The sequence below is a fragment of the Telopea speciosissima genome, chromosome 5, assembly GCF_018873765.1.
Source record: "Telopea speciosissima isolate NSW1024214 ecotype Mountain lineage chromosome 5, Tspe_v1, whole genome shotgun sequence".
NCBI lineage: Eukaryota > Viridiplantae > Streptophyta > Magnoliopsida > Proteales > Proteaceae > Telopea > Telopea speciosissima.
Window position 1 is genome coordinate 46,023,123 of NC_057920.1, and position 16,745 is coordinate 46,039,867.

General features: G+C 39.0%; 1 protein-coding gene across 1 annotated transcript in view; it reads right to left on the reverse strand.

Annotated features, from left to right (window-relative positions):
- The window catches only part of LOC122661271 (7-dehydrocholesterol reductase), a 72,554-nt gene that overhangs the window by 36,473 nt on the left and 19,336 nt on the right, over nucleotides 1-16,745 (reverse strand). The window contains exons 2-6 of the mRNA XM_043856617.1: nucleotides 15,502-15,620; nucleotides 14,735-14,957; nucleotides 14,592-14,647; nucleotides 13,745-13,847; nucleotides 13,592-13,657 (exon numbers count right to left, since the gene is read on the reverse strand). Coding sequence (XP_043712552.1) covers nucleotides 13,592-13,657; nucleotides 13,745-13,847; nucleotides 14,592-14,647; nucleotides 14,735-14,957; nucleotides 15,502-15,593 — 540 coding nt within the window. The 5' untranslated portion in view covers nucleotides 15,594-15,620. The remainder of the gene's footprint in view (nucleotides 1-13,591; nucleotides 13,658-13,744; nucleotides 13,848-14,591; nucleotides 14,648-14,734; nucleotides 14,958-15,501; nucleotides 15,621-16,745) is intronic.

Genomic DNA, 16,745 nt, shown 5'->3' on the forward strand with positions numbered 1-16,745 from the left:
GGGTCAATCGGGCCTCAGAAGACTTTATTTTAGCCTATGGTTGAGTTCTATGGACCTTGGGCTTCTTATTCTTAGGTTTATTAATGTAATGGGCATAATTTATAAGCCCATAAAGATGGATAAAGTAAGTACACGGGATTAGTAGTTGAATGTTTGAGTTAGATTAGGATATTTAATAACTATAAAGTTCTGTTTTGAGTTTATTTACTTTATTGAGCATATTAGAGGTGATTAGGAGTCCTTTTATGAGTCAAATTAGGAATTTTTAAAAATCTGTGTATATGTAATACATCCTCCATCAATTAGAGATGACTTAAGTAAAGAACGTCTTTTCTATGAGTTTTGGTGTAGTTGAGCAGTGCATACGGGATTGGTTCCCAAGCTTAATTTCTTGTCTTCTCTTCTCTCTTCTTCCTCCAGATAAAATAGATCTCATCTCTGTTCCATCCCCTTCCATCGATCTGATTTCTTCCTTCAATAACGCAATTGCTTCCTTTATCTCAAATGTGATCACAGATTTCGTTATTGGGCCTGCTTGCATCTGAGATACAAATATGAATTTTCAGATTGCATCAATTGTATCCGAGCAAAACCGGCAATGGATTTCTCTGTGTTCAAGTTTAGAGTTCGCTTGCCCAACGGAAAGCTTGCTATTTTGTTTATTGATGAAGGGAAAAGTGATAATCATCTCGAGATCTGTTGTAGAGATGCTATCAAAGACTAATCAGATCATCATTGAGTCTGAGGATGATGTCTTCGGCGAATTCTCCATTTCTCAGTATTGTGATGGTGCTTATTGTGAAATGCTTGATTCTTCTCAGTACATTATTAAATTAGGTCGAGAGTGGTTGAAAGAACGAAAAGGCATTGTTGATCGTGACAGAAATTTGTGCACCCTACACTTTTACATGTGCCAAACACTCGGTCTTCAAGGATTGGTTGAGAAAATATCCTCGGAGTCAAAGAAGGTAATACCGAGATGACAACCGCAGGACGAGACGCATGGATCAACACAGTAGGAAGATCGCTTGGATGTGGAACAACCAACATATGCAACAGAAACGAGAAGATCGTGGATCAAGTAACAATGGAAGCCAGTGCAGTATAGTTGTCAAGGTGGTGGAGGGGTGCCTAAGCACTTAGGCGACCAAGGCGCCTAAGTGTTATTTTTTATTTCCCTTCTTTTCTAGCATTATTTAGTATGCTACAATATATACCTTATATCATCAAAAATCAACATTAAGCCACATCAAATCATCAAAAATCAACATTAAGCCACATCAAGGCATCAAAAATCAACATAAAGTCACACCAAGTCATTAAAAATCAATATTAAGCCACATCAAGTCATCAAAAATCAACATAAAACTAGAAGACAGCAGAACTAAAGAAGCAAGCTATTGGAAGTTTAAAACAATCAAAACATACATTTGGTTTATACTGTTCTTGGAATTGGTCATTGTCTTGGCATACCTAGTCCCACATTTGGTTTCTATTGTTCTTAGAAAATATGATCTTATTAATAAGTAACATAGTTGTCAAGGCATCGCTTAGGCGTCCAAGCGCCTTTCTCTCGCCTTGTTTTCTTGTGTCGCCTTGGTTTTTTACCCCCTTGATCGCCTTGGTTTGCCTAGCCACCTTGACAACTATGATAAGTAATTAAACTGCTCTTGATTTAAAGAAATGTTCTTGTTCTCTAAGAAGTTTGACTAATCAAATGATTTTATTTTTACATGAGACTTTTTGTATAAGGTAGAACACAAAACTAGCTTTCCAACAAATCCAAAATGGCTTAAATCTGATCATATTGAAGGAGTTATGTTCCGGTCAAACCTTATTTGGTGTGTGCGAATGCTGTCAAAATCGCTCTGAATGAAAATATTTTTTTTTTATATCAAAACAAATGAATATTTTACCACTCTTTTGGTTTTTAGCAATGTTTTAACATATTAAGATTTATAGAATCTTTATATTTGAGAAAAATCCCAGCATTAGAAAAATGAAAATTTCACCTACCGTCGAAAATCCAATTTTTGTTCTTAAACTGGGGGGGTTGATTTTTTATCCTTTTGGAATTTTATTTTTTAACTATTTTTATTGGATTCAAATAGGGGTTGTATTTTCTTATTTATGAATAATAATATCTTAAGTAAATGAAATAACAAATGATATTTGGCATAAATAAGGGCCAAACCTAGTTCGATACCACTAAGGCGACAGTCGCCTAGACCCCATAAAATCCGCCTGGACGTAGGTAACGCCTTGACAACTATGCAGTGTAGTGCAAGCTATTCCCCGTCATGAGTTCCTTCTCCCCCAGGATATTCCAGTCAAGGATGCAACCCCAAAGCTTCATATTTTGGATTTTCTTCAGTGGTAAAGGCTGGGCACACTGGCGTTGTACCCAGCCTATGTCTATCTCTCTCCATACCCTGTGGAAATGACCCTCTGCCCTCCCCATCCCAGGGATAAAGGCTGGGCACACTGGCATTGTACCCAGGCTACCCAACTTGTGTCTATCCCTCTCCACACCCTATGGAAATGACCCTCTGCCCTCCCCATCCCACCCTACCTATTGGACACAGACGCTGGAGCTGGCGGCATGCCCAACCCTTGGCCTTTCTTCAAGTTGCAAACAAAGAACCAATAGCCTCCATTCATGTGTTTTTATTTCTACCATTCTACAAAACTCGTGGGCGAGTTTTTCTCAACACCGGGGGAATTGATGCAGTTAAGATTGTACAATTGGGTCAATTGGACCTCAAAAGACTTTATTTTGGCCTATGGTTGGGTTCTTTGGACCTTGGGTTTCTTATTTTTTTTAGTTTATTGATGTAATAGGCCTAATTTATAAACCTATAAAGTAGGGATAAAGTTAATACACGGGATTAGTAGTTGAGTGTTTGAGTTAGATTAGGATACTTAAAGCTATAAAGTTCTGTTTTGAGTTAATTTAATTCATTGAGTGTATTAGAGTGATTAGGAGTCCTTTTTATGAGTCACATTAGGAATTTTAGAAGGTCTACATATATGTAATACATCCCCCATCAATTAGAGATGATTTGAGCAAAGAATATGAGTTTTTCTAAGAGATTTGGTGCTACTATATATAATTTCACCCATGTAGGGTTGAATGGAATCCCAACTCTCACTTTCCTAAAGTGATTGGGAGACTAGTTGGTGAAGTAACTTGGTTTGCAATCCAACTTGATTCTAAAGAGGGAAGAGATAGAATCTAAAAGGGATTTTGTGGTCCCTTTAATTATAGTCAATATTTTATCAAATAAAATAATATTATAATTAAAAGACCAAAAACCTATTTTATTTTCGCAATTAAATGTCATGCATAATTAAACTCTTTAATTTGCATATAGACCCTCCACTAAACAATATCTTATGATGGACTATAGGGCATGTACTTAAATACTGCCAAACCCCAATCCATCGTACATGTCTTTAATCAGAGATCATGTGATCATAATCAAATGACTAAAAAATGTGATTAAACATTATTTAAAATAATATAATAATATGTTTATTATATTATAAGAGCAGATATCATACTTGGTACAAAACCTAGACTATGCATGTCCTTTCTCACCACTTCTCCTATGGTCATTTTAGGCATGCCCCTAGCTCTTTTAGCTCTTTCAATACTGGGGCATCCCTAGGTCTTCGTTGAATATGACCATACCACCTTAAACGACTCTCTCAGAGCTTGTCATTGATCGGGGCAAGTACCAAGTCTGCTCTTATACGGACAGAGCGGACCCCATTAAGTTGGGATAAGGCTTAGTTTGTTGTTGTTGTTGTTGTTGAATATAATATGTTTAATGGAAAATAAGTTTTGTAAACAATTTACAAAAACGCCATTGGATCCAAATTCTAGTCCGATTGATCACATGCATTCTCTCTACATGATATTCCCCAATCAAGGGCAGTGGATTCCATGTTGAGCATCTCTCTCGTTTACGATGCACCATCACGAATCCAACACACCGATATGTAGTCCACATGACATCAACCATTGGTGTACCAAAACCCATAATGTAACACCGTAATGATAAGGATCTCTCAGGTCAAAGGGTCACGGGTGACAGGTGACAGGTATGCATCTCTCATTAATACGACAAGCAGTAAAACGTGAGAATTTGTACCAGATTCTTTTCTATACACACAAATAATGTATACTTACATTTATGCCCTGAAAATAACTTTTCTAGTGACAATGTGACATACAATGTAACGACCATATGACCAAGATGTCCGGTCCTATCACTAGTCAAGAACTGTTTTGGGTGAAGACCCATGGAACAAATTTATAAACCCATAAATAAATTCATTCAATAATAATAAAATTAGATTTATTTATTTCAAAATGAACCGGGGTTAATGAACACACTCCAACACTATTTCCCTAATTTCTATTTTCAGTTAGTTTTTATTTTAGAAAGTTTTTATTTTTTTACCTTCTATTTGTAAGCTTGCCTAAGCTATTAATAGGCCCTCTGATGTGGATCCCAGCCCCATGCATGGGCTGACATACAATCAAAGGAAGAAGATCCAGTCCAGCCAAGGCCAGTCAGCTCGAGCCTAACCAGTCCCTAACTTTGGGATAGAATTGGACCAGCCAATTTGTCTTCATCAAGCAATTCCCTTAGCAGCTTCTCAACAGCTTCGAAGCAGCTTCTAGAAGCCCCATATTTTGCAGTATTGTTTTACCACAGCTGGTCTTTGACCAGTCAATTACTTAGCTCTGTAATTTCTTAGGTCAACAAGTATTTACTGCTATTCTCTTGGCTACGCCCTCACTATATATAGAGGCCTTATTGTAAGTTTTTAGGGAATGCAATGAATGAAAAAAATGAAACTTGCTTTTGCAAACCATTGTCCTGAGAAAGACTGAGAGATCAACTGAGAGAGTTGAGGGTGAGAGGCCCACGGCCTGAGACAGCCCTCTATCCCCATTACCCTTTTATCCCTCCATCTTCTCTTCTATCCTATGTTTTATTTGCTGATTTGTTCCCTTAATCCGAAGCTTATTGATTGAGATCAAGATCATGCCTGGGACCTTACATTAAATTGGTATCAGAGCAGACAAACTACCATGGAAGTCGTTGAAATTTTGAAGATGGTAGAGTAACAAGAGATGACAAACTCAATAATCACAGCCATTAAATCCATTCCGAACATGTTGGTGTGTGAACCACAGCGTGATGATGATTGGGCTGTTGATGCTGCCCTTGAAGGAGAAGAGTGTGAAGGCACCCTGGATGATAACAATGACATCTATGAAGTTAATGCTGAAGTTCCAGTAATTTCTATCGTCATGAAAGAGTCAACCCTTGATGTTCCGAATGTTGAGGCTTACATTGAAGAATTTAAAGCAAGCAAACTTAAGGCAGTGGATGATGTGGAAGTTGAACACGTGGACTTTGTTATTCCACCAAAGTACTTTGAAGAACGAACTCCACACATTCTAGATTATATCTATATCTTCAAGGAGCTGCAAGAATATTTGTTTGGACAGAAATTTGACATTCACCACACCAAGCTTACCCCTACCATCTTCAAAATTCGAGGTCGAATTTTTTCTAAGAGGGGGAGAGCTGATGTAGATCCCAGCCCCATGCATGGGCTGACATACAATCGAAGGAAGAAGATCCAGTCCAGCCAAGACCAGCCAGCTCGAGCCTAACCAGTCCCTAACTTTGGGACAAAATTGGACCAGCCAATTTGTCTTCATCAAGCCATTCCCTTAGCAGCTTCTCAACAGCTTCTCAGCAGCTTCTAGAAGCCCCATATTTTGTTTTACCACAGCTGGTCTTTAACCAGTCAATTACTTAGCTTTGTAATTTCTTAGTCAACACGTATTTACTACTATTCTCTTGGCTAAGCCCCCACTATATATAGAGGCCTTATTGTAAGTTTTTTGGGGGAATGGAATGAATGAAAAAAATGAGGCTTGCTTTTGCAAGCCATTGTCCTGAGAAAGGCTGAGAGATCAACTGAGAGAGTTGAGGGTTGAGAGGCAAACGGCTGAGACAGCCCTCTATCCCCATTACCCTTCTATCCCTCCATCTTCTCTTCAATCTTCTGTTTTATTTTCTGATTTGTTCCCTTAATCTGAAGTTTATTGATTGAGATTAAGATCCTGCCTGGGGTTAGATCATTTGTGATTTAACCTTACATTACCCTCTATTATAAGGAAGGAACACAATTGAAGAATAGAATTTTCAGGCCATGCTTGCCATCGGTTATGGGAGAATATTCCTAGTTCAACAGCTAGGATAACTGTGGGTGAGAGTCCCAGGGCTGAGAAAGCCCATCCCCTACCTCCTTTCTCCTATCTTCTCACCCACCTCTATCTCGAGTTCTTTTCTTCTCTTCTTCTCTGTTTTTTTATTGTCTGTTGCTGCTACTTGAGATCACCAACTCATTGAGTTCATAGTCTGAAATCTCGTGAGATCTCGTCGAGATTCTCGGTTTTTTCATTTTCCAAGTCGAGATGGCCTACGAGAGACAAAAGTTCACTTTCTCGGCGAGATCTCGGTTATATCTCGTCTCGATTCACTCTCAATTTTATGATAAAACCATGAACAAAAAATTCAAAATCTCGCCGAGATCTCGGGTCAAGTTGATGGTTTTGGGTATGGGCTTGGGTCAATTGACCCATTTAACTTCATTTAAGCTATCTAAACACCCCATCTCGACAGAACTCGACGAGATTCTGTCAAGAGGGGGTGTTTATTCTCTATTTTGCTCTCTCTTCTCTCTAACTCTCTTCTTCTCTCAAAGTCTCAATTCTTCTCTTCCCTTCTTCATTTTTTGCTTGGATTCAAAGCTTTGGAAGCTGATTTTGCTGCCAAACTGAAGATTGAAGCTCACTTTTGCAAGATTGATCAAGTTTTTGAAGGATTTTTTAAAGGTAACCCATTTTCCCTAAATCTATTTTTTTGAAGAAAAAAATTGATGAAATCTTGGTAGATGGGTGTGATTTTGAGTTATGTTACACAATTTTAGCCGATCTATCACATGATGGAGGCCGAATTTTTTTTAGGTTATTATATTTTTTATTATAATTTCTGGAAAAAAAATGAATTTTTTCAAAAAAGAAATTAAAAAAAATAGGATAAATACTTATTGTTTGGATGTGATTTTGATATATGTTAGACAAGTTTACATGCTCTACAGCCTCATGGAGTCATTTTTTTTTTCAGATTTAATAATAATATTATTAAAATAGATAAAAAAATATATAAAATTTAGGAAAAATACCTGTTTTTGTTGGAAAATTATGCACAACATTTGTACATAATGTCCAACTTCAAATGATGTCAAATACATCATTATGTTATAATATTTTATATTTGAAGGTATAATTATTTATAATAAAAATTGTAAATATTATTTTTAATTAATAAATAAATATTAGGGTAAGGGAATAAATAAGAGATAGGTATTTGATTGTTCTAGTAGCTTCATATTATGTTTAATAGTTATGAATACAATACTTTAAGTGTTTAATACCTTACTTTAAGTCTGTAATAGTTACTAATACATGTTTTTTTATGTAACAGTGTAAAAAATAAAATATTTCTTACACAATGGGGGATATAGCATGGCTACATGAAGTCCCGATGTCAGAGGACAAAAAGAAGTCAAAGTGTAACTACTGTGGAAAGATTCTAAATTCTGGAGGAACAACTAGGTTAAAGGAATATTTGTCTGGTCTGGGCAAGGATGTTGCCAAATGCTGAGATGTTCCGAGCTAAGTGAAACTGGCAATGGCACAAAACTTGAGAGGAATACGAACAAAGAAAGCTGAGAGGGAAAGACAACAAATAGCTTTTGATGAGGCAGTTCTAGAGAGGCCTGGTGTAGACATCCGTGGAGGAGTAGGAGATGATACTGAATATAGGCCTACACCTGGTGAGTTCGAATCAGAGGCTGAATGGAGGATTTATCAGCAGACTTTGGTAGAGAGTAGGCAAAGTTTTCATTTTGAGAATATAAGAGCATATGAGCAAGCAAGAGGAGCTGGTGGATCTGGCTCAGCTGCACCAGTGCAACAAGATGAGAGGAGGAGAAGCACTGGCACAAGAGATATCCCACGGCCCCAAACCCGACCCCGAGCACGTTCCCCAGATACCATTTTTGAGCAGGATCCATCTACCTTTAGGCAACAAGATACCTTCCAGCCAACCATCCCGCAAATGTTTGGTGGTAAACAAGAGGAATCACGGAAAGCCTTCAGCAAGTTCATGCTATACAATGGCATTCCAGCTAATGTAGCACAAGGAACATATTATAATGCATTCCTTGACGCTGCAGGGAGGGTTGGCCCAGGATGGAAGGGGCCTACACCATATGAGTTCTATAATGTATATTTGCCTCAAGAGGTAGAGGAGCTGAAAGAGTACATAGAGGGTCTGAAGCCAAGGTGGGACACATATGGGGTTACTCTTATGGCTGATGGTTGGACTGGACCTACTAGACAGTCCATTATAAATTTCATGGTGAGTTGTAATGGGAAGACTGTCTTCTTGAAGTCTGTTGATACATCAAAGCATGTCAAGGATGCATCATACTTGTATAAGCTACCGAAGCAAGTAGTGGAGGAAGATATAGAAGCAAAGAACATTATCCAAATTGTGACGGACAACGGTTCTAATTTTAAGAAGACTGGAGAGAAATTAATGAACAAGAAGAGTAAGAGGATTCGCCTCTTTTGGACTCCATGTGCAACCCATTCTATTGATTTAATACTGAAGGACATAGGGAAAAAAGCTTTAGTAGCTGGTGTGGTCAATAGGGCAAGGCAAGTGACCACTTTTGTGTATAACCATGGTTATACTTTAGCCATGATGAGGGAAAAATGCAAGGGGGATTTAGTGAGGCCTAGTGTCACTCGATTTGCCACCAATTACATTGCATTGAAGAGCATTCAGACGAAGGTGGTAGGTCTGAGGTCAATGTTTGCAAGTGAACAATGGTTTAGTTGGTCAGGTTCTCGGACAGAAGAAGGGAAGGCAGCACAAGAGACCATTGGAAGTGATCAATTTTGGAAGGACTTGTATAAAGTTGTTGCCATATTAGAGCCAGTGGTGGCATTACTAAGGATGGTTGACACGGAGAAGAAACCTACCTTGCCCCACATATATGCTGCCCTGCAGAAGATGAAGGAAATGGTCCGAGCTACAATACCCCGAAGTGCTCGCTCATACATTAACATCATTGATGAGCGATGGGAGAAGCACTTGAGTCATCCCTTGCATAAAGCTGGTGAGTTCAACACTTCAACATATTTTAAACTTTATATGAGTTTTTACATTTACATATTCAAAACTCGAAAGTATAAAGTCACTAACAACTTATATTTGTGGTTCCCCCTTTACTAGCCTATTTGAATCCAAAGTACCAGTACTCGCACAATCTTGGGCTGGTCACGGATTTGTTACTGGCAGTTGAAACTGTTATTGAGAAGTTGGAGGTCAATCCCAAGACACAATCTAACTGCAATAATGAGGTGAGACTATGGGACTTTGGTACTTTGGTAGTCAGTAAAGAAATGTAATTACTAAATAGCAAATACTAATGCCTCTAACACTGTTTGAAATTTAAAATGAAAATAGATCAAATTCTTCAGAGACGCTTCAGCAAGTTTCAGTCAAAAAGCTGCAGTGGAGGGTAGACAAAAGTCAGACCCTGGTAGGTGGCAATGTGGCATGACATTACATTTATGAATTATAATTTTATCCCTTTACAATGCACATATTCTTAATATTCTATGTTTATAATGCAGCTGACTGGTGGGTGCTTTATGGTACAAGTTCACCCAACCTGAGGAAGGTAGCAATCAAAGTGCTCTCACAAACTTGTTCATCCTCTGGGTGCGAACGCAACTAGAGTACATTCGCATTGATACACTCAAAGAGGCGGAACAGATTGGGTAGTCAACGACTGGAGCAGTTGGTGTATGTGCATTATAATATGAGACTAAGGATGAGGCACATACGTGAAGAATTTGAGAACAATGACAAAGATCCCATCGAGCTAGCCAACATATTCCAGGAGAACTCTGATGATGATGAGGATCCCCTATTCCAGTGGGTGAGGGATCGTGGTGCACCAGAGGTGGATGAGCCTGGAAGTAGGCCCGACTCCACCATTGCGTCCGTAACCGGTACAGATGTTGACGACTATATGTCGCAAGAGGGGCGTGCACATTCTCAGTCACAGAGACCTTTTGAGGATGCAACAGGAACTGCTCCTGATGATGATGATGATGGTGGTGGCGATGGTAATGGTGATGGTGATGGTGATGGTGATGGTGATGACCCTGCTGATGGTGATGACCCTACTGGTGGTGATGTTGGTGGTAGTGGTGGTGGTGGTGGTACTAGTGGCATGCAGAGTGGTGGTTATTATGATGATCGTCATGAGGGGATGCGCAAGCAATACCAGTATGATGTGGGAACGTAGGAGGACCCTGTGCGTTTCACTGGTGAATCTCAGTTCACACATGCCACACAAGATCAAGACCATGGTGGCCACAGCAAAACGTACAAGAGAAGGACGGGTCACAAACACAACCAACCTCAGTATGATGACACGAGTAAGAAGACCATGCTAGCAACTTTTGGAAGCATGACTATGGATACAGGATACTGGTAGTGAGCATCAGTCGTGGCAATCATATCAACCTCATCATCACTATGATTATGGCCAGCAGAGCACCAGTTCTGAATATAGTGCCTATGGTCAGTTTGGCCAGTCAACACATGCATATGACTATCAAAGCAGTGAGTCTGGCTCTGGCATTGGGTCGAGCATTGGGTCCACATTCCCAGTCCCAAACATTCCTCAATATGACAGTAGCACAAGCAGTGGATATCAACCTTCACAGCAACGGTCTAACGCCACTATGGAACAGCTATACCCTAGGATAGGGGTCTTGGCATATGTGGATGAGAACTCTTATATGAATGTTGTGGAGCACTATATGCAACAGTAGAGCAACAATATCTCATGGGAAGATTATGTGGGACAAATGGGGAATGAATATGTGATTCAATCTAATTTTATGTGATGATAGTTGTAACTTGTAACATTGTTAAGCTTGAGCAATTTGATGTATCACTTATTCACTTTAACATTTGTAATGCTTATTAAGTTGTTTTCCTATTAATTGAATGTTTTGTTTGAGTCCTATATACATAAATTATGTGATTAATGTATATAGTATGCTATTTTAATACGTCTTCGCCTACCAACTAAGGGTCCGATGTAAAAGTCCTATTTGGACTTTGTTTTTGCAAAATCTGATAATGCCATTGTGTTTAAATGGCCTAAAATAGGCTGTATACCGATTTTCAGACCCAAAAGAGGTCTAAAACCCACCGAGATGGGCTTCTAAGTCCCAAAAAAAAAAAAAAGTGCACAAACTCGCCGAGATCTCGGACTCGGTTTTTGGCTGGGCCAAGATGGCTCCGAGACCCGAGTTTTCGAACCTTGATCGAGTTTACCTGCTACTAGACACTGCTGCTGTGCAAGAAGGCTCCATATTTGTGTTGCTAAAATTCAGATTTCAAGCCTGCCTGGGCCATTCAATCCCTAGCTGAACCTGGGCCTTGTCTGCAGAACTCAATCTCCTGTGGTTTCTAATTCTGGGATTCAAACACAGCAGGGTTTTAGTAGTTTGTTCTACTCTCCAAGGAGGTCACTCGATTCCTGCCAGGGCCCCTACTTCCTGCTCCTATTGCTACCTCTGCAAGCCCTCACTCAAACCAGATTTGAGACCCCCTATTGATCTGTTATTGCTGTTATTTGAAGCCCTACTTTGAGTAGTTTAATTTGTCTTTAATTTGTCTTCCTGATTTGAAGTTTATCCTCAGATTTGACTGCTTATCTTCCCTACCTAAGTTTGAGTTTTCCCACCTGAGTTTATTAGAATTTGAAGACTATTAATGGGACTGTTACCTTCGGTATACAGTCTTACATTATTCTTCCCCCAAAGAAGATCGATCTCATCTCTCTTCCCTCCCCTCCCATCTATCTGATTTCTTCCCTTAACACCGCAGATGCTTCCTTTATCTCAGATCTGATTACAGATTTGATTATTGGGCCTGCTTGCATCGGAGGTTCATATCTGGATTTTCAGATTGCATCACTTTCTTTAAGAGTTTGGTTAGTTAGGAACTCTTCCAAAAGTAGTCTACAATTGGAGGAAGTTCCCTTATCTTTTTCCTTATTATTTTAGTCAATTTAGGATACTGCCACAACAGCCCGCCGATTGGTAGTTTTAGAAACTAATTTTATTTTCTATTTTCTTATATTTTATAACTTTATAAATACATTATAAAGGCTAGCAAGCCCCCCCCCCGCCCACGATTTGAATGAATGGATTAAGAATTAATTAGGTTTTAAAGTGGCGTCGTTGTCTTACCCTTCTCTCTCCTCTCTTTCCTCTTTCCCCTCTCGCTTCCCCACATTTCCTTCTCTCCTTTCTCTTATCCATGCTGTGCCTACCACTAGCAAATCATCTCTCGGATCTGCATTACTGATCTTCCTTACCACAGGTACGATTGTACCTTTCTCCTTCCTTACTCATCTTGTGTTCCTTATTCTTCTTCTTTCTTCTCCTTCAATCTTGCTATTTCCCTGTTTACTGGTTCACCCCTGTTCTGGGAGGTATTTGCATCCCAATAATTGGTTATCGATCTTCCTTGTCCCTCTTCTTTTCACCCCAAAATTTGGGGCTTAGGTCACTCCTTCATAGGCAATTCAAAACCCCAAAACCCAGACCTGAAAGTCCCTTCTACCTTGAGAACCAAACCTGCGGAAGGATCATTTTAGATACCTGCCCAGCAGAATTCATCCAAAAAAATAACCTTTCTATTAATCTTCAAGTTGATGAATCCAACAAATGTTCGTTAGAGTTAAAAGAGCTGTGGGTTAGCAACCTATGCCTGAAATTTGAAGTTAATTGGAGTTGTATTGGGAGAGTTCGATTGAGTTTTCAAATCTGGTTTACCGTGTACAGCTGGAATCACGAGGAAGAAGAAGGTAATCTTCTAATTTGCAAGTAAGGCTATATTCTATATTATTTACCAAATAAATAAATAAACCCTCTTTTCTATTTTTTTATCCTATTCTTATTTAACATTCCAGAAAAGCCCTTCTTCTCACATTCTATTTACACTGTTGTACTTACACTTGCCTACTTTCTTCTTAAGGGGCTAAACTATTCCAGAAATTACAAAATTCACACTCATTCTTCTGTTAGAGAATTTCTTTACTTCAGTGGACCCATAGCAACCCAAAAACAGGGTTTTGGAACCCGGGGTTGCAGTACAAATGCACCACCTTGTTATGGACAAGAGGTTCATTAGACATATGTTCCAAGTGCTACATGCTACAGCCCTATGACATTCATCTCTCATCTCAAGGATTAGAAAACTTACTTCAAACAGAACTATAAATTATTTCAGATCATCTAAGTTCAAAATAACATGCATTACGAAGCAAAACAGGAAAAATATGTAAACCAAATATATAACGCAGCTCATAGACAGGTGAAAAGGCTCACCCAGTAGAAATCAATGATTAGGTTCCCTGATGACCCAGAATCAGAAGAAGAAGGTGCCACATGACCCTGGATATATAAATCATGTATATTAGAAAACAATAAAAAAAATTTGAAACAGTTGAATGCTAGTCATTATGATGTTGAAATCCTCACTTTGATGTGTAAGAAAATGCAGAAGATAAAGCTTCCAAAAATAAGGGCTGAATATATTTCTCCCAGATGATCATAAACTATTGCAGGATTGAATATTCCAAACCTGAAAACACATTACAGTGACACCATATCAACTGCAGTCAACAGTTCAACTTCAATAGTACTTAAACCATCAGAAAATAGAACTAATTAGATACTCCTGGATTTCCAATCTCCATAAATATAGAGGAGGTGAAAGTTAGTGCAAATGATACTCTTTAATTGCAAGAGACCTTGGAAAAAGTAATGAATCTAGAGTATATCACTATATACATCACCTCAGACCAGGAATGATAAAAATTTAGACAGGATAAATAATGAAGTACATCTGAAAAAATTAAAATATCTCCAGCAGAAGAGACAACCATGTAACAAAATCTTCAAAATCAACTTGCACCATGAATAATATCTAGTTTGCCAACTGTCATGAGTGCAAGACTTGAGCACTTCATTTAAAACCAACAAATCATAAACCCAGAGATGCTAAAAGTATTGAACAGAATAATAAACCCCATATATCTTCTAATCAAAATGTCAATAATCTGTTATGGAACTAAGGACACTCAATGCAACGATTCAAACTTCAATGCCAACTAAAGGGGGTATCCAGTGCACGAGGCTCCTGCCACTGCGAGGTCTGGAGAAGATCATAATGTATGCAGCCTTACCCCTGCTTCGCATAGAGGCTGTTTCCAGACTCGACTGGAGCAGCAACTTTACCGTTGCATCTAGGCCCGCCCTCAAACTTCAATGCCACCTGAAATACTAAAAATGCAAAACAACCTAAAGCAACAGCAGAGGCACTTACCACCACAGGCAGAAATATGTTATCAAAGTTACTGCATATGCTGCCACACCATTTGCCTACAATAAGCAAGAAAACATATAAATTACAATCCCCACTGCAATTCATTAATTATATAACATCACAATGTGGTCTAACCATAGTACCTTGTAGACAGGTCGATTCCCTGCTGGAGAGATCGGTCCTTCAACCCTTTTTCCAGGTAGGAGGAGTTGAAGTACAGCTTCAAACGCTCCAAAACATCCAATGATTTTCCATGCAGCAGCAGTTGGCATCGGCCAAATGTCTATAAATCCCTGCAATCCGTGTTGCCTTAAGTAATTCCAAGTTTGAAGAACAGACCCATCAGCATGAACCATCGTATACCATCTGCAGTGTAAAAGACGTAAACAGTAAATCAAATCTTAGTTTTGTTTCAAACGAATGCATTGTCTAACCGTTCAGTTGAAGATGATCTCAACCAGAGCTAATATTCATGATTCGGCACTGCAGCAATACTCTTAACAAAAATTCTGGATTAACGCACCAGAAATGAGATACAGAAAATCTGAATCCACTTCCAATACCAACCCACATATCTCACTAAAATCATAAATTAAAATATCAAGAAATATTTTAATTTCAATTTATATAAGCTTAAAATCGTCCATAAATCAGCAATTCAGTATCCCGTCAATATATAGTTATCAAACAGCATCTTCCCAACAAGCATTCAAATTTGAAGGGATCTAAAGAAATAGAGATTCATGGAAAACAACTTGATTTCACCATCCAAAATCCAGATATCAAAATTTCCAACATAAAAAACAAAATCAGAGGGAAAGAAAAGAATGAGGATTAAACCCAAAAAAAACGAAACAAGAAATCCATTCCATAAATGAATAGATTCAGAGTGAATAAGAGGGAGACTTACAGAAGTATAACGAAGGGAGGACAGAGAGTGAGAAGAGAGAGCATCGAGGCAAAAGTGATCAATGGTGAGTGAACCATCTTTGCTTCCCCCATTGTTCCTCTGTCCCTCTCTCTCTCTCTAAGTGAAACACAGACTGCAAGGACGGAAGACCTAAGAAGACTCGAAAATCTGCTTATGCCTTATAGTGTACGGTTGCATCTTACAATTAAGCACACAGGCTTCTCTATAATTACGTAAATGCACCTCATGAATCATCGAAATTATGCAAAGTTGAATGTATAAAACTGTCATCTTGCTGTGCATTTTCCCCCCTTTTATAGAATCGAAATAAAACCCCCTACCGGAGTCCGGAATTCAATCCCAATGCCTCAACTGCAACTATCTGCCCTTTTACCCAAACAAAAATGAAAAATTAACTGCCCTTACTAGCATATCTCCTTCCATGTAAATAATGATGGGGTTTCTAATCAAAAAAAAAAAAGTAAATAATGATGGAGCGGAAGTTCTCTGTGCAGCAGTGCAGGCTGCGCCCAGACACATGGGCTGCCCATTCAGGGGGCAGGATGGTCATTTCGTCCACCCTTATGTGTCTGGGTGCAGCCTACACAGCTGCACAGAGAACATTTGGCCATAATGATGAGAAAAAAGTTGTTTGTTACCGGTGTGAAACAATCGGTTTGATTTGGTTTTGGTTGGTTTTTACGGTTTTGGTATGTATAGGTCAGTCAAAATTGGATCATTAAAAATCAAAATGAAACCGGTAATTGTTGATCTGATCGGGTTCGATCTGTTATCATTCCCTTTTAATGATCTTGTATCGGTCTATTATCAGTATGATATAATTTTTCATATGGGAAAGAGAACACCACCTGGGTCACACAACGCACACCATCCCTGCACCCTGACACTGGAGTGCATGAAATGACCATGCAACCCTCAAGATCCCTGGAACGTCAATCCTTTCGCGTGCCCTTGTGACAAGACGTAGGGGCAGCGTGTTTGACGAGATTGGGTGGTGTTCTTTCTCCCTTTTCATATATATATATAAAAAGGGATAAAGAAGGCTAACCGGGCGAGGTGTGTAGATGTGCCCAGACACAACCACGTGCGAAATGACCAGCGCACCTCTTAGGAAAGTCGAAAAGTATCAAGGGTGCGCTGGTCATTTCGTGCGGTTGTGGTTGGACTCAGGTACACACCACGCACAACGACCGGTTAGCATTCCTTTTCCCATATAAATAAGA